Source organism: Python bivittatus, unplaced genomic scaffold (assembly GCF_059951505.1).
Source record: "Python bivittatus isolate LINGU-HERP-01145 unplaced genomic scaffold, Pbiv_v1 ctg000700_np1212, whole genome shotgun sequence".
NCBI lineage: Eukaryota > Metazoa > Chordata > Lepidosauria > Squamata > Pythonidae > Python > Python bivittatus.
This window is the reverse complement of record NW_028277098.1, coordinates 63595635-63618667: the sequence shown is the minus strand read 5'-3', so window position 1 is coordinate 63618667 and position 23033 is coordinate 63595635. Positions and strand designations below refer to the sequence as shown.

The 23033-nt window shown below is 37.5% G+C and overlaps 2 protein-coding genes across 15 annotated transcripts in view; one reads left to right on the top strand and one right to left on the bottom strand.

Moving 5' to 3' along the window:
- Positions 1–1250: 1250 nt before the first annotated feature.
- On the bottom strand, positions 1251–17158 carry DYRK3 (dual specificity tyrosine phosphorylation regulated kinase 3). 13 transcript variants are annotated; one of them, XM_025174019.2, is made up of 5 exons: positions 14289–14404; positions 13480–13542; positions 12954–13089; positions 6999–7076; positions 1251–5769 (listed from the first exon to the last, which is right to left on the bottom strand). In XM_025174019.2, the coding sequence occupies exon 5, from the start codon at positions 5746–5748 to the stop codon at positions 4198–4200; it is 1551 nt and encodes a 516-aa protein (XP_025029787.2). In that variant the 5' UTR covers positions 5749–5769; positions 6999–7076; positions 12954–13089; positions 13480–13542; positions 14289–14404; the 3' UTR covers positions 1251–4197. The 13 variants fall into 13 exon arrangements, with proteins under 13 accessions (XP_025029787.2, XP_025029789.2, XP_025029788.2 ...); XM_025174021.2 differs by lacking the exon at positions 6999–7076 and adding an exon at positions 6863–6958; XM_025174020.2 differs by lacking the exon at positions 12954–13089.
- A 649-nt stretch (positions 17159–17807) lies between these two features.
- The window catches only part of EIF2D (eukaryotic translation initiation factor 2D), a 32522-nt gene continuing 27296 nt past the window's right edge, over positions 17808–23033 (top strand). For both annotated transcript variants that reach the window (XM_088154163.1, XM_025174017.2), the window contains exon 1: positions 17808–17946. Coding sequence is in view for 1 of the 2 variants with exons in the window: in XM_025174017.2 (XP_025029785.1) it covers positions 17894–17946 (53 nt within the window). In the remaining variant the exon portion in view is untranslated. The remainder of the gene's footprint in view (positions 17947–23033) is intronic.

Below are 23033 nucleotides of genomic sequence, written 5' to 3'. Positions count from 1 at the left end.
AACCTATTTGTTTCAATGTTATTCCTTGCCACATCAAGGAATATGAATAGTCATAAAATGGTTGCTGTTTCACGTATTTGATCTGGCCGGTTTACTGCACGTGCACTTCAGTTTTTTAATTTTTCTTTTACATGCACACCCATCAAATTCTTAATCAGGAGCACTGGGAGAAGAATGGCATAGAAATGTTAGCATGTACTTTACAGGAAATAGATTTGTTTGGAAACATGATGAAACTGAAATTGGATGGAACTCAAAAACTGGATTCATAAACCACGCTGATTAAAATTCGCTGACATCACCCAACATGCTAAGTGATAGATCAGCTTACGAGCCAAAATGGCTAGGTACATACATGCTAAATTACAAAGTGTGCGAGCTCAGTCAAAATTCTTAAGTGAACATAAATGGCTTTTTCATCACAGCCTTGTACATTAAAAGGCTGGGCTCCAAATATAGCATCAAGAAAACCCAAACTGTGTACTTACGCATTATCCAAACATTATATGTAGTTGTTCAATACAGTATTCATTCTGCTACTGTACTGCTAAACATTGGTAGAAACTTACTGAGTTCAGAGCATCAAAGCTTCACTCCAAATCTTTGCAATATACTGGGTTTTAACTTTCTCTTAGCTTTTCACAGTTGGTTATACTGTTGTTTATTTTTGCCAATTTTAGAAGGGGCATACATACTACAAGATTGTGGGTCTTATTTTCTATCACATTGGAACTCAGATCCATCAGCCAAAAGCTGAGTCAAGCTCAGGCAATAGACATTAATAATTGAGGGAAAATGTGCATATGCACAGCCAATAGTTTATCAGTACCAAAACCAAGTTCACGATCCTTTCCCATCAGAACCCACTTCTGGTTTTTTCACAATCAGCAGTCCAATGGGGTTTGGGCTTTATGCTGTTGCAAAGCTAGAAAATGTTGCTATCCACTGTAAGTCACTTATGTTATTATTAGTAAAGCTCATTCTTAACTTTAGTCCACTTCTGGAACACACAGCTAAAGCCTGGCTTTAAAAATGAGTGAGTCCCAAGATGCTGAACCCCAATGCCAGCTTCAGTTCTTGCGCTGTGACTTTAGCACACTTACGTTCAATTAATCATTTTGTTATCATTATGTTCCTCAATGTACATTTAAGAGAGTTTTTTTTTTTAATAAGTGAATTTTAATTTCTCACAGAATTTACAGGTGATCCTGAATGCTAAACAGGAGAAATTTTTTAGAAGTGCACACAGCTTGAGTCTAAAAAAGAAAACATTTTATTTTTAAAGAAAATATCTCAAGTTTGAGCAGTTTTTTCATTGCATTTATATACATTTAGACTCTAACTTTTGAAAATGTTCCTTCACCCACACATATCATTCCAAGTTATCATGCAGTTTAGCACTCATTAATTTGCAACACATTGCTGCATTGTCATCGTATCCAAAATAAAATACAAATCTAATTTGTAAGTATTTCATACCGATTTTAGTGTCACTTTGGAACTTCCTATAACTCCTGAATATGTTGCATGGAAATAGATGTAGATGAGTAAAATAAGGCACAAGAACATTTGACTGTCCCACTAGCTTAAGCTAGTTCCAGCAGAGAGCCCTGCAATTCTTGTGTGCAAAGAAGGGTAGGAAATCTCATGTTCTCAAGATAGTTTGATCTACAAGTTCCATAAATCACAGCATAGTCAAAGGTCAAGAATTATATGGAAGCTGTTGTTCAGAACTCTGAAGAGCATTACGTTGCCTATTTCTTTATATCCACATAATCACTTTCTTGGTTACTATACAGGAACTGAGGACATTGCTTTGGGAATAAGAGATTTGAAGAGACAATGCAAGACATTAAGATTATTAGACTTTTGTACCAACCTAGACAAAAGACAATTTCACCTCAATTAACTATATCATATTGATATTTTCTTTCAGGAAAACACTGAGAAGATTTCCGTTAACATCTCTGGACTACAGGCATTTAATCAAGTATTTCATTTCCCCAAATGACCTGGATTTTATTGATGGTGACTTTTATCCACAGGATTCAGTATTATCCAAAGCTATAAAAATAACAACAAGCTATAGTATACTGCAGATATTTCAGTATAGCTTGTAGTTTTGTAGAAATTTACTGCATTTTATACAGAAGATGAACAATTAAAACAAATGCAATGAGCTATAAATATGCAACTAAAATCAAGTTTTAAATTTTACATTATGTTTTATTGTACCTGTTTACGTCATGATTTTATTCTTTTATTAGCAAACTGCCCCAAATTCCTCAGCTAATGGAATGGTATACAAATGCAGTAAACATTAAAATGTTTATACAATAAAATAAATAATGCTTTGTACAAGATTATCTTGCCGAGGTGAAAGTAAATTGTTTCCTTACCTGCAATATTAATGTCATATTTATTTCATGTTATATTAAACCATGCACTTCAAAAATAAAAACAACACAATGTAATACACATGGCATTTCTCAGTAAGAGAAATACTTTTTTCCCCCCCAAGGATATATATAAAAAAGCTATTCACGTAGATGGTTCCCTTAAGCTGTGCTATACAAATGAATTTGGGAGTAAATCCCACTGACCTCATTGGGATTTATCTCTGAGAACATATGAGCAATGCTCTATACACTCAATGTCTGCTACCACAATAAATTATTTTGGTCTGAACTGTCTTGAGGATGTTGACAATCTAAAAAGTCTGTGCTGTGATCAGTTTTACTGTTAAGAAAAAATTCTTAATTTCAAATAATCTTAAATGGCTATGCAGATTATATTACAGCCCAACTATCTGAAACAGGGAAATTAAGGTATTTACTTGGAATCAGAATAATTTATATGTAAATGCAATATAGCTTTCTGGTTCTGAATAGTTGGCGGCATCTATAGAGTCTCCATTCTTGAAGACTCTTCACGTTTTCCTAGTTATGCAAGGCTATTATTAACACACATTTACAGAAATTGCATTGCAATCTGAATAAACAGCATGAGTATATAAACTAGCATTTGTGACATTAACTTATGAGAGTAAATACAGCTAACACAAAAACAAGAGGAAGCAAATTAATTTCTCAGTGATGAGCTGTTCTACAAATTACTAATCATCACATAGAATGCATCCAATGTGGAAAATGGAATTTAAATAACAGTTAATCTTCAACTGATTGGTGAACATCCAATGCAAATGGATACCAATAATACACAGAGATCCAGTAAACCTGCACCAGATACCCAAACTGTACTTCAGGTCTATATAATACTGTTTTGTGCTTTGCTAAAGATCAAGTGTTTGTAATCAAGATCTTGAATGGGAAAACCAAGAGGCAAGCTTACGTGCACTAGTAAAATACATCTATTTTATTTTCCAGTATCCAGATGCTGCCCATTACATTTTCCTGTACAAAATATTTGAAACACCCATCTTTTTGCATCTAATTGAGGTTGAGACTTGAAAACAGCATTTTCCTCAGAGTTTATCCTTTATAAAATTAAAAGCAACTTACTTTAATAGACAAGACATTTTCTCAGAAATATTTTTTATCTCCATGTGTGATCAGTTAATTCAATTTAAAATGTTGGAATGAAGAAATAAAAACATTAAAACAAGAGACCAAAAACTAGCATCTTCAAAGCTCCAGCTCACCACCCACGTTTTTCAAGGTGCTTGTCTGCAAGCAATTTGAAGGAGAGTCCGCAAAGTGATTTTCGCAAACTCAGAAATCTTGTAGTTATACATAAAAATTACTACAATAACTCCTAGAGAACAAAAAGCTTAAGAACTTGTGCTTTTTGACCATCATTTTGTAAGGAATTCACTATCAAGTGCAATTTATCTTTAAACCACTTTGCACCCAATTGCCTGGTTATCACGACTGTCTGCATAAGAAGTGATTTTGAGGTTTATTATACTGTTGCTCTAAAATCTGTTATACAGCATGTGATCTCATTGAATAAACAAATATGTTGACTTATCAGAAGTAATACAACAAGCATCCCAGTCTAGCTGAAACAATTTGATTAAATAATTATAGCCCTTAAAATGCTTGTTTTCATTCATTTTTTTTATACAAGATTCAGCCTTCAATAATTTTTTCCCCAGACCCCTACACTTGTCTCTTTGTGTTTCAAGGAGATAATAACAAACACAGTACATGTACTCTGGGAATATGTAATTCTCTATTAGCTGACCAATTTTGGTAGCACAGTACATAGAGGCATATTGGCATTTGAATCAGACATTAGATTAGCTCTCAGTTTGTTTGCTACCCCAACAACTGGGGGTAATCTGGAACCTATCCCTGGGAAAGAGCTTGTATAGTGAGCAATCCGTTTGCCTGAACTTTTGTCCACGCTGGGAGGCTTAGGTACTCGTTTACAAATCCAAGGATGTCTTAAAGCCTGGCTAGGAGTCATCCGTGCAGAAGGATCCCAATTAAGACATTCTTTTAAGAATTCTATAAACAAAGGGTCATCACAGCCTTTTAAGGCTGTGATCCAGTCCTTGTTGCCTGGAGCACCACGCATTTTACCCCTTCGTGATCTGCTACCATTAAGAGTAACTTTCCCATCTGCTTGTGTTGTTACAGTGCAATAGCGAGGATGACCTTTCGAATTGATGAAGTTTTTGGCTCGCTTGGATTGGTCTAGCAATTTCTGTGGGGGCATTCCAAGGAGCTCCATCATACAAGCTAGCTGATCACCCTCATCCTCTCCTGGAAACAAAGGATAACCAGTCAGAAGTTCCACGAGAATACAACCAAAACTCCACATATCTATGGGCATCCCATAGCGACTTCCCAGGATAACTTCTGGGGCTCTGTAAAACCGAGACTGTATGTAAGTATAAACTCTTTGGTGCTCAAAACAGCTAGATCCAAAATCAATTACTTTGATTCCACTCCGCCCTTGCTGTTTCAGAAGAATATTTTCAGGTTTTAAGTCACAATGTATAATTTTGTTTCTGTAAAGCCCCTCCAGGCATTGCAATATTGAGTGGGCAAATTTACGTACAAGCTGCACACTGAAGCCTTGAAACTTATTTCTTTTGATCAGCTCATACAGATTCATGCTCAAGAGCTCAAAGGTCATACATATGTGATTTCGAAAGGTAAAACTTTCTAGCATGTGAATAACATTCATGCTGCCAGTTTTATCTTGCTTTTTGAGATGTTCCAAGATGCGTATTTCTTCTGCCGCTTGCCGGTGAAATCGTTTCTCGTTGCGTACCATCTTTAGAGCCAAATGGTGGTGGTGTTTGTGATCAAACACTTTCGCTACTTGGCCAAAGCTGCCTTTCCCAATTATTTTAAGCACTTCATATCGGTAGGCAAGATGGTCATGAGGTACATGAATGTAGCTGCCTTGCTCATCATCATATCCACCATTGTTTGGGCCACCAATGACTCCTTGTCTTTTCTTTGCATTTGGGCCCACAAAATAGATTTCAGGAAAATTAAATATTTCTTGTTGCTCGTAGGCTGTTAACTGCTGCTTATATTGCTTCAGTGCTTGCTCTGCAGACTGACAACCAGCTTTCTGTGCTTTTATGGAGCTGCCACTATTTTTGATGGTGCATATACTATCAGTGCTTTTATCTTTTGATGGAGTTGGAAATGACCTTTCAGAGCCATTTATTCCAGAGGACTGCAGAGTGCTGCTCCTTCTATTTCCAGAGTCTTCAAATAATTGCTCAACTTTGACTTGGCTCCCAGTCAAAGGATGATCCTTCATTGTGACTGTGTTACTAGTTACCTTTAGGGATGAAACAGAGAAAGTCCTTAGAATTCAACACAAATTTAACATTTAACTTCAGAGGGAATATATAGAAATATACTAATGTTTACATAAACCCGATGTAGTATATTTTATATTCGCATGCACTAAAGTAATTCTGCAACATCTATTCTTCAACCAGCATAGCGGCATGTAATGAAAGCATGGCTTGAAGCAACCAATAACCTGTAAATTAGTTTTACTAGCCTGGAATCAGTAACAGTAAGTTACAGGAAAGCAAAAATGTAGCAGATCACAAATAAGCATGCAGATAAACAGCAGCAGATTATGACTTTCCAAAAGGGTTAAGACAGAATTAGTGAATAATTTGATTATCAAGAATTCCACACTGCTCTCAAATTAGTACATTCCTACCTCTCATTCACTTTTTATCTGCAGTTGTATGAAGGTACACATGTATGTTTTCTATTACTTCTAGAATACTAACTTATTTTTGAGCCCTACAAAGAGTTTTGTTACCCTATGCAAACAAGGAACTAAATATTTTCCCTGCAAAATTGCAAATCAAAAATAGAAAACATTAAAAACGATTTATCTCTATTTGAAATAACTGTAACATTTGGAGATTCTCTTCAAATTCTATTTCAGTAAAGGCAATGTGCATAATAGGCTTCAAAGCAATGCCATGAAGCAAAGCAATACCCTATTCTAAAAGTGGTACAGAGCAGCCACCTTGCAAGAGCACTGAATGAATGAGCCACTCTTACAGAATTTGGGTTAGAGCAGCTCCAATTTGCAAAATACCTTGTTGAGGTCCACAAAGCAGACCAGCATAAGTCTGACATACTTAATTGATTCTGCAAGAAAGCTGCAAGGTACCATGCTATATTATGAAACAATTGTAAGTAGTGCTGAGATATCTTCTATTTTAGCCTTAAATCTCCAAATAATGACATCAGCCCTTGCACCTAAATAGCAGCTTTTATTTCTTTAAAAATATGTATGCTTGAACTAGCCAACAAATGATGGTATCTTGTTTCATTTTTATAGCAAATTTATTACTCCACCAAAACAGCAAATTAATAACTCTTGTGAAAAGTTATTTGTATACCTTTTCAATGAAATGCCAAAACACAGTTACGACATTGGTTCAGAAAATGCAGTTTCAGGACACCAAGATCTGTATTTTACAGCTTAACTGCTATATCTGTTTGGAAAATATAGACAGTATATTTTGAGACACACACCTTTCCTAGAAGTCACAGAAAATATGATCCAGAGAATTAGCATTTTATTAACAGATTCTTCAGTATCTTATGGCTGAACTGAGGAGAAAGAAAGAGGAATGCTATAAAATTCTGAATAAGATGGCCCCTCCCAGCACATTAATCCAAGTATCAGCAATTCTTTATTAATTTAGAACAACCAGGTTTCAAAGAAGACATCTATTTTCAGAAACATCTGATCTTCTAGTGGACAAAAGAATTCTGGACACATTATTTTCATTTTGCAGATAATGGTGGCCAAAAAAACAAAAGAATAGCAACACAGAGAGTCCAACAGGAAATGAATGTGAACTGTAATTTTGTCCCACATAAAATATTTAGGTACAATATAAGCTGGAAAAAAGTCTGAAGTTAAACATTAGTAATATATTTATATTTACTTTGAAGTAACACAGCATAATGAAGAAACAATTGGCAATGAAAGAAGCTATTCTGTTACTGGATAAATATGAAATGAACGCAAAGTAGCGAGAAATTGACTCACAAGAGGATAACTTTGGGGCTGTATACATACGAGAGAGTAGGATGCTTTAGACTGAACCATTGTAGAAATAAAATGAGAAGCATTTCTCACATCTGTTCTTTGAGTAGTGGAAAATTCAGCCTTCAAGCTATGCTCCATGGAAACTGTATACAACAGTTTATATTTTACCATAAAAAGCAAGTTTCTAGTTTTCATATGCCAGACAAAAAGATAGCCAATTACCAGAAAAATATGACTCAGAAATCCAGAAGATTTGGGAAAAAAATGATACTTAGTCCTCCAATGGCTATGGAGTGCAGGCAGGCAGGTGGGTGCCATGGAGTGTGGGTGGGCAAAAAAGTGATGGGAGCAGGAGCTACTTGCGACCTCCTGCCGGCTTCCCCATTGACTATGCTTGTGGGAAGCCAGCAGGGAAGGTCGCAAATGGTGATCACATGACTGTGGGATGCTGCAACCATCGTAATTGTGAGCTGATTGCCAAGTGCTCAAATCATAATCGCATGATCGCAGGGATGCTGCAACAACCACAACTTTGAGGACTGGTCATAAGTCCCTTTTGTTCAGCACTGTTTTAACTTTTTGCTGAATTGCTGAATGAGTAGCCGTAACCCGAGGACCACCTGTACAAACAACAGGACACGCAGATGAGCTTCTCATATTGCCCATATATAGAGAAAATGATTCCACGTACGTGGTATGTGGCATATCTCTGTGATGTTTTCTTCCCATCATACACATATCATACACAAGACAACCTCAATGTCCTCCATTGAATTAGCCGTTATTATACAGAAATAAGAAGCCTGGATTATAAAATCTGACACATACAGATGCAAGCCTCTTTATACAGTATCACTACATATAGATAATACTAATCTGACCACCAGTAATATGGCTTGTCAATAATGCAACTATGAGGTTACTCACTGAAATCAATAGTAAGGAAGCTATCATACAAAGGTATTCTAGTTTCTTTGGTTGTCTGTTCATTTTCATTATTTATTTAAAGCTCTAAACATTCTCTCAACTTGCATACAAATGCTACTACCTACCTCCCTGAGCAGCTGGAGATTTCCTGTACACCTGACATTTGGGTAAGATGCACTTGGGTGGAACAACAAGAAAAAGATCCTTTTCTGTGGCACTGAGATAACAGAACTCTGAGATATTTGCTTTGAATCTTCTCACTTTGGGGGGGGGTGTCAAGTGAGCATGCTAGCATTTGGTTTAGCACTTCTGTTTGATCTATTAAGACTTTCTTTGTGAACTTGATGTGACATTACTTATCTTGTTTTATTAGAAGACTATGATTTTAGACATATTCTCTTGTAATATTATAACACATACAGTGGTACCTCGGTTCACGAACTTAATTCGTTCCGTGACTCTGGTCGCAACCCGAATTGGTCGCAACCCGAATCAAATTTTCCCATAAGGTTCAATATAAATAGTTAATCCGTTCTGACCCCTACGAATTTGGTCGCGACCCGATTTTGGTCACATCCCGAATCAAATTTTCCCATAAGGTTCAATGTAATTACGGTTAATCCGTTCTGAACCATATGTTTTTTTTTTTTTAAACCGCAAAAATATGACACAAAATACAGTATGAAGAGAGAGAACCCTAACCTTGCTCGATGCGACTTCTGGCGTGGAGGACAGGAAGGTGGGTGGGGAGGCGGTTATTGCTTGGAGGGAGAGTCCCCCTCCCTACAGGAAGCCACGACCATGTGTCACGGCAGGGAAAATGGCCGCGGATCCTGTTCGTCACCCGATCCGGCGTTCGCGAACGGAAGCAAAATTTTGCGAGCGGTGCTGTTCGTGACCTGAATTGGTCGTGAACAGAAGCGTTTGTGACCCGAGGTACCACTGTACTGGTGAACTTCCCCACTCTTAGAACAGAAAGATGAGGAAACCATCCTAAAATAAATGCATCCTTTTAATTAAATGTAAATAATTGGCAGTACAGAATTTACCAATTTAAAACACAGTTTTAAAAACAGTAATAGAAAACAGATGTGAGAGAGCAATGGTAATGGCGGGACAGGTAGGAAGCAAACAGGACTAGGCATGGCATATATCTTTCTCCAGCCATCCACATCTGGATCAAAATCTAGGCCAGATCCAAGAGACTTGTGTGGAGAAAAAGAAGAGTTACAGACTTCTGTGGAAAAGGCCTCAAATTCAATTCCTGGTATTTCTAGGCCTGCAAAAGTTCAAGCCCCTACATGGCTAGGCAATGTAGGTAATACTGGAGTTAAACAGATGAACTGCCCAACATAGTATCACATAGCTTCTTATGGTCTTAAGAATCCTAATGTAGTAGAATCATACATGTCTTACAGGTGAACTTACGGAATGGGCCGTAAGAGTTGCAGGTCCTGAGCTTGGTAGCTAAGAAGTCTATGTCCTTATTCTATTCAAAAACCCACCCTGAGACCACTGAGTTAAGAAATGAATGACTCCCTCTTACTCATGCTCTGTTTGTTCACTGCAAGTAACAAAGAAACAGCTGTGACAAACAGCTTCAAAAACAGAGTGGGTTTTGGGAAAAAAAACATGGATGGAACTGCAATCTTTTCAGTGCCAGCAACATTTACTTATCTGCATGCCATATAATAGCTTAGCAGGTGCTGGAAATGGTTTCACCACATTACTGTCAATCAAGCAGCTTTCGATAATATAGCTGCTCACTTGAGCATGAAGACTGGCAATCCCACAGAGAAAAGTCAGAATCACACTAGTTAGTCATGCTATAGGCTTAATTTAGTTCACATAGCATTGGCAGCACTGTTGGAGGCTTACCTGTGGAAAGTTTGAGACATACAAAAATAACAATTTGCAGTAATCAAGAGCTACAATGTATATTTCAGACTGAGTTGCTCAATGTTGTTGATAAGCAAGTGAGTGTATTGCTACTTAGATACTGTTCTAATATTCTTTAGTTCTCATTCTACTCCTGTTGCAGAATGGACTGCAGGCAGTACTAACCACAGGAACAAGTAACAGTAGAAATGTGATTACAGCAAATGTTTGTTCTGCTCAATTTAACCAACTTGTGATCCCTCTAGCTGCAGAAGCAATCACAATGCTTTGGCTAGCAATCAACAAGTGGACTGCTTTTCATTCCCCAGCAGAAAGCTTACCTTCTGTGACCATTAAGAGTTCCCTCTTTTTGCATATATATAGCCATATATCTCTTGTGACCAGCTGTAAATAGTTACATGATACCAAGTTAACAATACTAGAATGGGAGGAGGTGAAATGACCGCAGTAGCCACTCTTATACATTTCTTATGTGATGTGATGAATGTTAGAAAATAACTGTACAGAAAAGACTAAGAATTGCTAATGTTATCTTAATTATTTAAAACAGTAAAAAGGGCTGGCATAGTGATTTATAATTTTTAAAACATCAATCTTTTGTGATTTAGTGAAAATCATCTTAGCTCATGTTTATTTTATTTATCGAATTTGTATCCTGCCTGACTTCCAACAACTGTCTAAATACAAAAAATAAATTGTTAGGGTAAAATAGATGCATCATTGCCAGTGAAAGGAATTTACCCATTCTTAAGGTTTTTAGGAGGGCTACATTCTACTGTTAGATAGCTAAGAATCTTACTTCTCTCCACTACAACAATCAGTATGTTCACATACAACTATCTTGTTGTTCATCTTTGGTAACCTGACTGCACTGAAACAACTGGGATGTATAGAGTCTTCTCACAAGTAGAGACAACAGATTGTCAGCTCTTTGAGGTAGGTAAAGTCAGGAAACAGGAGTCCCTAAGAGTCTTGGAATGTACTTTATTGTGCTTATGGCACTGTAACAAAATATTGAAAGCCAAACACCTTCTCTACTTCAGCTTCTGCCTAACACAATCAAGGCAGAATTATTTTGAGTTTCTTTCTCATACTTTCTACTTTCCTAGGATTCAAATATATTTTCTTCAATTCTCTACATTCTCCAGACATCCCATTACATAGATTATGGACAAACGACTTTTAGCAGACTGACCCACATTACAATTTTAACTTCAGGTTTCATTTTCAGTCAGATGACTTCAGAGTAACCTGTCATCCTCCCTCCAACACTTCCTCTTGGACCATATCATTTATTTAGTCCATAGATTCAGCTGTTAGCTGCCAAGAGAACTGAATTGAGAACACATACAGGGTGTTGCTCATCTCAACTTTCATTCATTTTAAGTAACTCCAATATAACTCACATTTAGAAGACTCTCAGTACTGCACTGCTTACTTCTGAATAAATATGGCAGGGCTGCACATAAGTCTAATGGAAATTAGTCCTTCAGAAATTAAGACATACTAGGTTGAGACTATTAGAGGCCAAATGTTAGATTTTATAGTACATTTTCAAACATGTTAGTACTGTCACTGAATATGTAACAATATTTATAGCACCATATATAGCCAATGTTGAACAAATTACTGGGTATTTTATTTTTACACAAAACTTACTTATGGTAGAAAGAAAAAAAAAGACACTTATTTAAACCATTTCAACACTTTTCATTTAACTGTGCTAATGCTTTTATAAGTATTTCAGTTTTTAAAAAATTCTACCAAGTTTGATAGCACAAACATTTCTGATCAGAGCAGGCAAGTTGTAATCTATGTCCAAGCATGTTCACTCTGAAGCAAATACTGCTTGAAGTGAATTTCACAGGGGATCCTTTACCACCAGGATTGCAATCTCACTTCTACAGAGGAACTGCACCAGATATAATTCACAAATAGAAATAACTGATTTAGAGGGATTTCTTTAAATAAGTAAATAATACAGTATCCCTTTATATGTCCTCTCCCACCAAATCTGAAAATGCAAGTACAGGTATTTCATAAAAAAAAATTAAAAGATGGGAAAATTCAGTGTTACTCTGTGGAATGTCTAAGTGACTTCAACTGACCTGTCCCAGTTTATAAAACATGATTTGACCCACTATATTTGCTCCTGAATCTCTTTACCAAATTTAAATATCTTTTTTCCCTCTGACTTTTAGCTATAAGCTTCCAAGAAGCAATTATGGCATGCATGAAAGGATGCTAGAACTATACATGCCAGCCTTTTCTTTCAGTGATCAGATCTGCAGGCAAGCTTTGGTTTTACTCAGAATAGAATACTCCTGTTGCTTGAAAGTATTTGCAGAGCATCTTACTGTTACGACTGTTGCAACAGCTGGATATAATTGCTGCAACCTAACCAATCCTCTCTAGCAAGCTCACAAGATACATGACGCTGATCAAGGCATCTATAATTTCTACAAAAACAATCCGAGTGACAGAAAACACCACTGTTTCCAAAAGAAACAGCAATCTTGTTTTAATGACAGCACATAAGGGAATTCCTTTTTTATATTTTAAAAAACAGAACCAATAACTTTTCAGCCCTGTAATTAAACACTTACCTAATTGACAGTAACAGTCCTCTGAGAATATTGACTACAAATGGAGTGGTCATAGACACCACAGTACAAGATGAAACATAACTACAGTGTGAGCTCTTCTTTTCAGTAAAGAGATACTCTCCAGTGCTTACTTCTTCTGCAAAGAAATATTTACTGATTTTTTTTCTAATCTATTTTACCATAAAAACTAATTACTGTAACATTCAAAATATAACTCTTTTCAAGTCTATCAGTGAGAGAAAAGCTACTCTTGCCACTTGCACCCTCGTATTCTGAGTAAACAGTTAAAATACTAATGCAGTCATAATTGCAGTCTTAATATCTTAATGTTTGTCAACAGGAAAACATATTATCATTTAAATGTTGAAAAAGGAAAAGCCAGTTGGTTTCCCCTTTGTCAGCTGAATGGACAAGCCATAAATAGGCAAGGAGTCTACAGTTCTAGATTAACTGCCTGGTACAATGAGATGGAGGATTGTGACATCTCTTAATTCAGGTCACTTGATTAATTATGTTATTCTCTTACCTACATATGGCTATTGTTTTCTTCAGGCCATTTCCTTCAGTAGGAACACTATCCCTTATTCTACTAAGGGGAAAGGAGAAAACACTAAGAAAAGCAGTACAAGAGGTGGATGACCAGTCCCAGAAAATCTATTTGCAAGGCTATACAGTACTTGATATTTATTAAAAACAAGAAATCTCCACAAATATTAGTCGTGTAAGCTTCATCATGTTATTAAGTACAGGCAGTCCTCATTTAGCAATGACAATTGGGACCGGCTACTTGGTTGTTAAGTGAAGTGGTTGCTAAGTGAAACCACAACTGTGCTTCTGATCTTACTTCAGCTTTCCCTTGCTTTACAGACCTGTGAAGGTTGTAAATGCCAGGATTGGTTGCAAAGTTACTTTTTCATCACTGTTATAACTGCAAGCGGTTGTTGTACGAGGCAATCACTAAATGAAAACTACCTGTAACATTCTTAATCATGCTGAATAACTGGAAAAAGACATTACAAAACACAATACTTTACTTCAGCCTTCCTTGCTGATATAGATGTACTTGTTAGGGTTGTGCAATGTTTCAGGCTGTATTTGGAAGTCCCTCAGTGAGTGAGAGTGAATGTAGCACATGTGTGCAACCTGTTAAAGCAGCCATGAGATCCTGGAAACAAATGTGGCTACACACAGATGTCACATTTGTGCAACAAAGCATCTCTTCTGAATCATATCAGAAGCACTGCATAATCTTAGTATTAATATCCTGGTTTGTTAAAGGATCTAGTTTGTGTTGTCCCAGCAGTAACAAAACTCAAGAAGTGTGAAATTACTTACATTAGATCTCCCTAGTGAAGGAAAACCAGAAGGGGCACATTCTTCATTTGTAGGATCTGGATATCTAATTTGATCTATTCTCATATAAGAATCATACAAGCCATCTCCAAACCTGGCTGGAAATAACAAGATGGTCAGTCAAAATTAACACCAATTCTTATAAGCACTATGTTAAATTACAGTAATAATCCTAAACTCTTACTGGAATATTCCTACAAACCCTAAAGTCCAGCTGATGTGGCTGCAGATAATCAAAACAGAAGGAGCAGTATTTTATTTTTTCCATTTTTCATAAAAGGAAAGAAATTAAAAGAAAAAGTAAATGAGGCATTGAGCATGCACAATTCTTTTTGGTGTTTGGGGAATAACAGAGGACCAGGAATATTAGAATCAAGCACATTTTCACCTCTGCCTAATCTATCCTGCCACACTCACTTCTGGGAGATACCATACTCAGGATTGCCTTAGAAACCAGCAACAGAAATCCGTCCGATATTGGATTCTTTTCTCTGACTTGAGAAGTGAAATCCAACAAGTCTTATGGACCATGGGAATCCTCCCAAGTATCATAGGATTCCACTACTACATTGCACAGAATACCACTACAACTACTATCAGAATTGTATTTATGAGCATTTAAACTGGCATTAGAATCATGAGCTAAAGTTAGCAATCTAAAAATGTTCACCTCAGCAGTATCCATTAAAGAAATAAAATGGGGGCGATAACACAATGTTGTATTATCTATAATATGAAACTGAATTCCTTCGAAAGTAAACTTAGTTGCAAATGTTCTGCATAATAACTGTTTAGTCAGCAATTATGAATCAATATCTTGACTGAAGTAGGGAAAATTACAGCTTCAAAAATACAGTTTAAAACCCAGACACTTAATATGGAGACCATGAAACCTACTGTTATATTGAAATTTAATGCAGTAAGTATATCCTTTATATAATTATTCATCCAGTTATAATTTTACATAGACTTGCCTGGAAATAACTCCTAGAAACTAGTAGTACCATATTCATGGTTGGATGGGTGTTTATTTCCTCTGGAATAAAGACAGCTTGCCTTCAATGCTAGCAGATTGGGAACATGAATGAAGGATATTGCCCTGTCCACATTTATGACTTTCCTGAATTCATCCAGTTGGCCAGTTAGACACAGAAAACTGAACTAGAGGGGCTACTGGCCTGATCCAGCAACGCTCATGTTCTCAATGTTTGCTTCAGTATAACAATGGACTGAATGGAGTTATAAATACTCTTTTGCCTTGCCTATTTTGTTGAGAACACAAGTAATGCTCCAACCAAATAAAGCCCAACTGTTCTCCCCATGAAGTTTCATTTACTCACAAATATTTGTTGTGCAAACAAAATCTGGCAGAAATATGCAAATATTGCATTTTGTTTTTGGAAATGTTTTTTTTTAAGTGTTCTATTAAGTACTTTGAAATTTTAAAAATGCCTGTAACATGAAAAAGAAAGGAAGAATTCCTGAGCAACCTCTTGCTTAATCACAGATGCTGAATTTTTGTAAAACTTGGAGTATAAACAAGCAAATAAACATGTTGCATGGGAATTGCTGCTGACTGGAAGGAATGCTCCTTGCCTTCCAGTTAACAGTAAAAAAAAAAGAAGAAGCCAGCTAAATTACCAAAGGAAAAATCTTTTAAAATTTCCTTATGCATAATTTGGCAGTGAGTTGAAATAATCTGGCCTGCTTTAAGTCTCGAAGTCACCGTGTACCCTGAATATTTCTAGTATCCAAGATCATTTTGGACGATTACTCTTCTCTACGTTAAACACGTGAAGCGTAAAAAAAAAAAAAAGCAACTGTTGCAGCATCCCAAATAAAGACAATAGAAACCACCGTCCTTTAGTACGGTGAGGCCAACGAAAGCAACATCAATCCTCCCAACTGAGGCCCGCTTGTCCGTTACCGTTGGACGGCGGCTGCTCTGGTTGGAGGATTTTTTTTTTTGTACTGCTCATGTGATGGGAGTTTTCCATCAGTCTCTCGGGGAAACCGTCCTAAAACGTTTCTCGAGCCTGTCGTCTGCATTTTTGTCCATCATCCCCAATTCAAAATATGCAGCGCCGCGCCAGCCGGCAGTCCACGCCATCCGTACCGCCATAGATTCGGCAACGAGCCTTTTTTTCGTCCGGATCGTCCCTTTTCCCCACGTGGCCCCGCCGCCTCCTGCAAAAGTTCCAGCCCTTTTCGCAAAGACACGTGCGGGCCGTAGATCTGCTCCTCTTCCTCCGGCCAACGGACAGGGCAGCCCTGTCGTAACGCCACATCCGACCCCTCAACCCGCTTCCCGTTCCGAGACGACCGCCACCGGATCGTGCCCCCGGGATGTCTTACGACCAGGCTGGCGAAGGATGAGAAGGAAAGACTGGCTGTACGACGCAGGGCCGAAAGGAAATAGCCGAGGAGGCCGGGAATTCAGGAGGGGGACACTCTTCCTTACAAGCCCCCTCCTCCGCGGCACAGGCCATCTGCCCTCCCCCCCCGCTCCGCTGCACAAAATGCGCTCCCTGTAAAAGGTGGTTTGCCCGTGCAAAGACACGCAAGCGGCTCAGCGCCTGGAAAGCAAGATCCAGACAACCCCAAGGCCCGGCCACGATAAGCCCAGAGGAAGCAAGGACCCACGCCCGCGGAGAACGGAAAGGAGGTCCAAGAGAAGCCCGAGGAGCCCTCAAGCTTTGCGCTTCAGTACCTGCCGAGAGGGGACCTTCCGACTTCCTGCTCAGCAGCATCATAGCGAGCGGAGTAGCGGGAGAGAAGCCCGCGGGCCGTACGCCCCATCACCGTGCCCAGGCCTGCACGATCCCCAGATCCCCCGCCTTCGATGCCTCTCGCTCGCTCTGGTCGGAGGCTGTAGTCGAGCAGGCAGGGACGTGGTAGCTCTCAGAGCGCGGTTGCTAAGGGAACGTCTGCTTGGGTCGCCGTGCGCTTGCGCGGTGGGGGAGGGGCTGAGGCGAAAGAGAAGAGTGCTTTCCCCCCGCCCCCAAGCATTTCTTTAGCAGTCGAAGTAGAATGTGCTTCACTGGAGTGACTTCATTCTGCGCGTTATGTACAAAGCGTAGAGCATCTGGATTTTTTTTCAGTTTTTTTTAATCCCGCCTTTATTATTTTTATAAATAACTAAAGGCGGCGAACATACCTAATACTCCTTCCTCCTCCTCCTTGTTGTTTCCCCACAACAACCCTGTGAGGTGAGTTGGGCTGAGAGAGAGAGTGACTGGCTCAAAGCCGGCTTTCATGCCTAAAGGCGGGACTAGAACTCAAGTTTTGTTTAAAGACAATAAGAGACTTACTACCTTCTTAAGAGGCCATAATAAACGCAGAATACTTTTTGAAGTGGGACTTGGTTACTTCAAGAAAAAGCCCGTCGAAATAAATTAGCACTAACTTTATAAAGTTTACAGATGTGTATGTGGCCTGTGCTTTCGAGGACTTAATGTATTTCATCTGGTGCAAATTGGCTTTGCTGGAACAGCCAAATCCTGCTACCACACACTCTGGAAAAAAGTCAAATAAACCTAAGCGCTAAATGCTAGTGATTTTAAAACACCGCTTTTGTATAAGGGGAGATGCTTGAGAAAGTGAGGGGAGAGAGAAATCAAGAAACTTCTTACAAGAAAAGGTATGATGGTTGCTAAACTTGAGAAACAGCAGCAACTTCTATTAAGCCTTTCTCACCATCTTTCCAACTTGCATGTTCAACAATTATACATTATTTTTTCCCCCTTAAAACAGGAATGAGCAAATCAGGTTGAAACCCACTTCCCATTAGCCTTCTCCAGTGTGACCAAAAATAGTTCAATACATGATAGTAGTTGTAGTTCAGCAATATCTGGGAGGACACATTGCTCCCTTAAAAGGGCTGGGATGATAAGAACCTTTTTCTGTTCTGATGGACATCCTCTCCAAAGGTCTGAGAAGTCACTAGAAACCCAAAACTCTCTTCAGTTTTCCTTTGACACTCAAGCCCCATATGTCCTTTGGGAAACAGAACTGTGCCTTGAGCTAAGTTTGCCTTGGCTAATTTTATTTAGTGTCTTGCTGTTCCTTTCTATTACAGGATATTAGATGGCCAGAGATTATGATTGTCCTGGAATATATAGAAATGTTAATAAGGATATAATCCTCTGGCATAGTTTTAGTTTGGTAAATTTTATTTTTGGAATGTTAAAAGTTCTGGAGAGCAAGAATTATGAAATTGCTTGTGATTATGGTTATTTTTATTTGGTGAGAAGGGTCATTGTCATGTAGGGTTAGTGGGTTTGTTTTCTGTAACTCCTAACCTTGAGAGCACAGCATTTCATATATAACATACAGGTCCATTTGTGTTTTCTTTTTAGTCTGCAATGGTGGGAAAACCTAACTGTTGAATTCCTCAGCGCTCCCTTGTGTATCAAGATTCATCCTTCTTGGAGAAGCCCCAATGGAATGTTTTAAAAAAAATCTTGTCCTATATGTAGGTTTTTTTTAAAAAGTTGGTGTGTTGAAAATTAGATTCCCAATTTGCAGCAGTCTTGATACCACACATTTCGTTTATAGTAAGAAGGGGCTACACATATGATGTGTGTTAAATGTAGTTTTTAGATTTGTTCCAAGAAGACTCTGATGAATTGGATCAAGAACAAAAGATTCCAAACCATATCCAATCTAGCCCATAAATTCATTAAACTACATTACACTGTCAGTCCAATGTTTGTCAACTCAAAGCTAAGCTGTACTGAGTTTAATGAGACTTACTCCCAAATTAATGTGTACAGGGCTGCAGCTCTAAATTGTGTTTAAAATAACTTTAACTCTGATAAGGGAGTTTTGTGACATAAGGTGTGTGTGTGTGAGAGAGAGAGAATATGTAATGCTTGATTTAAATAGAGTAAGCCAGGCTATGGCCTTTTTAGCAGCCATCCTCACTGCCAAAATTGGTGGCAAAATACATCTGATGGTCCATTTTTTCACTTATCCCTTAAAAATGTACCCTTTAATTTAAATGTGTTAAGCTTCTAGTAAATTTAATAAACTGTTTTTTAAAATGCCAAAACATTCTGACCCTCTCCCACTGATAATGTAGGATGTAATCACCAAGCCTTTTGCAGCACACAGAGGCCAAAAGCAATCTTGAATAAAAGAAATGTAGTCCTTGGCTCCCCAACAGTTGTCCTTCCTTGTTCTGGGCCTCAGATAGAAGGACTGGAATGTGCTGGTGGATTTCTGGATGTTTTACAGTAAATTAGCAAGGAGTTTTGGCAACAAATTGATTAATAATAGAAATAGGAAAAGGACTGTTTTCCTTTCTAAATGAGAATACCGAACATAAAACATTTGAAGAAAATCTAGGACTCAGAGTTTAGATTTGCCCTTTAAATCCAGGGCAAAGATGCCGTCTGTTTCCTTAATATGAGAAATGCACGTATGCACACGCCAAACTACTGTTTTGTATCTAAACAAAGAGTCTTGGCCCCTTCTGCCTGACCATTTCCGCATCTAGATTCTACTGATCAACAGGCTATAAATAGCAATTCAGTTACTTCTATACCAGTAAAAACTATATATAGAGTCTTATATTCCCAGGCAAGATTTTAATGCTTCAAACACCCTATAAACAAAAAATAATTCTCACTAGTGTGGTGCTTCTATGTTTCTTTACAATAAAAGCTTGAAGTATTGAGAAATACTCTTTATTTAGGGTGTTTCTGTATTAAACTTTTTTGTACAGTTGTCCTTTTTCATTATGAAATTGGTTGTGCCTCAAGGGCAGATTAATAGTTCTGTGAAAGTGTACTTTAGAGCCATCTGGTGCTATTAACAAGTATCACATATGTATATGCTGCTTTACTAAGAAAAAGCAAAATAGACTTTTTAAAAAAGATCCCCATTCTGCAGATCCTTAATAAAGTTTATTCAGGGCAGTGTTATTACTGAATTCTAGTACTTTTTATCTTTTATAGTCTCATAAGAAACAATACTGGGTATGTCAGTGCCATAGGACGGTTCACTGACACTACAGTATGTGAATCATGTCCAGGCATTTTTGTCTTTCTCAGAATTGGAAGGCTCTACTATGTCCAATGCTGTATCCATTTTCTTTGCTGCTATGGGGGGAAGTTTGATTGCATTCAAATACGTACTTGTAGGCTAGGACTCTTGGGGTTGGAAAATCTTTGCTGTTGAATTGAATGCTTGAGTATCTCTTAAGTGCTGCTGAGTTTCTCCAAATGTAATTAACTCTACTAAGAGAGTGAATTTCTATGACCTCCAAAGAGTACATTTTATTCTGCAGTGATAACAACGTTCTCTCTTTAAAAAAAAAAAAAACTATTATGACTCCTTCCATGGAACTATAGTTTTGTGAAAGTGCTTATTATTACCCTGATAAAGTTCTCTATTCCCTTTATAAAATCATTTAGGTTTTTGAAAGAATGATTTTATTTTTTCCTGGAGACATGTTTTTAGTGTAAAGTGAACGTCTTAAAAAATGTGAATTTCTTACTGATTACTCTAGTCCATCTCTTTATAAATGCTTTGCTTGATTCAGGAGCCAGAGCACCAATATTATTTAATATTATTAATTTATTTGACTGATAAATATGAACATTAACATAACTTTCTTTAGAAAAAGCAATAGTTAAATCATATTCAAAAATAAATGAAGGGTGTGTGTGTGTATGTTGTTTAAAAATGAGCACGTTTATTTAAATTACAGAATTAGATACTTAGGTAATATTATGATTATAAGAGAGACTATCTACTGTCCATTCTGCCCACCTGACCTGAGTGAATAGAGAGAGCCGTACTGAAGGTTCCCTCCATCAGGAGGTACAGCATGAGGGGACACAAATTGGTAGCTGCTCCCATCCTTTGGAGCAGCCTAGTCCTTGAGGCAAGAATGATTTCCACTCTTATCATCTTCCAAAGAATAGTTAATACCTGAAGATCCCATCATTATCTGTTATTAAGTCTTATTATTTTCATTACATTATGTTTAATAATATGTTTGATTTTGTACACTGCATAGACCCTCTGGAGAGAGACAGTTTATAAATCTTATAAACAAAATAATTTTTCAGAATTTCCATTCATATGTGTTCTCTTATAAAACTGTTAATCCAAAAGATCAAAAATCTTCCTAACAATTGTGAAACAGATTGTGAAACTGTTTTGCTTTACTGTATCTCCACAAGTACATTCTTTAAAAATTAGCATGTTTACTTGAATTACTGTGTGGCCCTAATTCTAAGCAAAGCACAATTATGGAGATGGATTTAGACTGAAACTAATTAAATTATCATTATAGTGTGGTCAGGACTGAAGTATTAATAATGATTCATCTGGGCAGTATGAGATAGACAATGATCTTATAAAGCCTGGCACTCATAATTGAGTAATATTGAATTTTATGGTACTATTATTAACTTTCAAAGCCAGGTCGTAGTTATTCAATGTCATACCCTAGGATCACCTACAGAGTCTTGTATTTTCCTCTCATCATTCAAAATATGACTGATAGTACAAGAGATATAGCCATTTTGAAGGTAGCAACAAAGCTATCAGAAGCTTACTTGGGATGATCAGACAGATTCCCTTTTTCCTCATTTGAAGGTGGATTCTATCCTTTATCATGGTTAATGCTGTATTTTTTAAATTGTTTTAATGTTGCTGCTGCTTCCCTTATCTAAAGAAGGTTGGAAAGACATAACATGCAACTTGGTTAAACTGAATGTCTGGCTCAAATACTAATCAGGTGGCTATGCTAGCTGCAGTTGGTCTAGTATATATGCAGGACAGCACTGTGCTTTGTATGTGTGTGTGCACGCATGCATGTGCATGCATGTATGTGTGTCTGTGCATTCGGTCAGTCTTAACTCTGGCAACTGGCTGGACTAGTCCTTGCAGTTTTCTTGGCAAGATTTTCAGAAATCTTCGTCTTGCCACTGCCTTCTTCCTAGGACTGAGAGAATGACTGGCCCAAACTCACATAGCTGGCTTTGTAACAAAGAACTTAGGGTCCTCCCAATATGTTAAGTATCTGTGTCCCTACTTTTATATGCTGCTTCCATTCCAAATGTACTTTGTGCTACTATCTGAAGACTTAGATTTTTGAGATTTGTGGGATGTGAGAATTTGCCATTACAGTGTTGCCATTGATAAATGGTTGCCTCATATCTCACTGGACCTTAGGGTGCTGCCAGCATCCTAGGATTGTCTGGAGTATTTAAAAATTAATGCCCCTGTTATCACTAGGCTATAAGTAATTCATGAAAAATATCAGGGAATTTGTAATATTGCTATTAAATAGAACATGGGTTTTCAAACTTTTTTCAGGCCACAAAACCTGTTAGTTTAAAAAAAAAAAATCTGGAATCCCTGATCAAGAGCTAAAGCTCTAGTGATGGAAAATTGGATGAGTTTGAGTGAACTTTTTTTTCTTTTCTTTTTTTTTGCCCTTAGTCTCTGACGGAAACCCATCAAGTTCTTGTGGAACCCTAGGGTTCTGCAGAACTGCTTGAAAAACCCTGAAATAGAGATTCTAGCTGTATCTGATTAAATCATGAGATACTTCATTCAACACTAAGATGTTTAATCCCAATCTTATTTTCAACAGACATAAACTTTGTTTATAGCATAATTTAATGTTACTGTGATTAAAAACTGATTCTTGAGCTGCAATACTCTAATATTATTATTAAGAATAATATATTATTCCCCCTTTTTCCT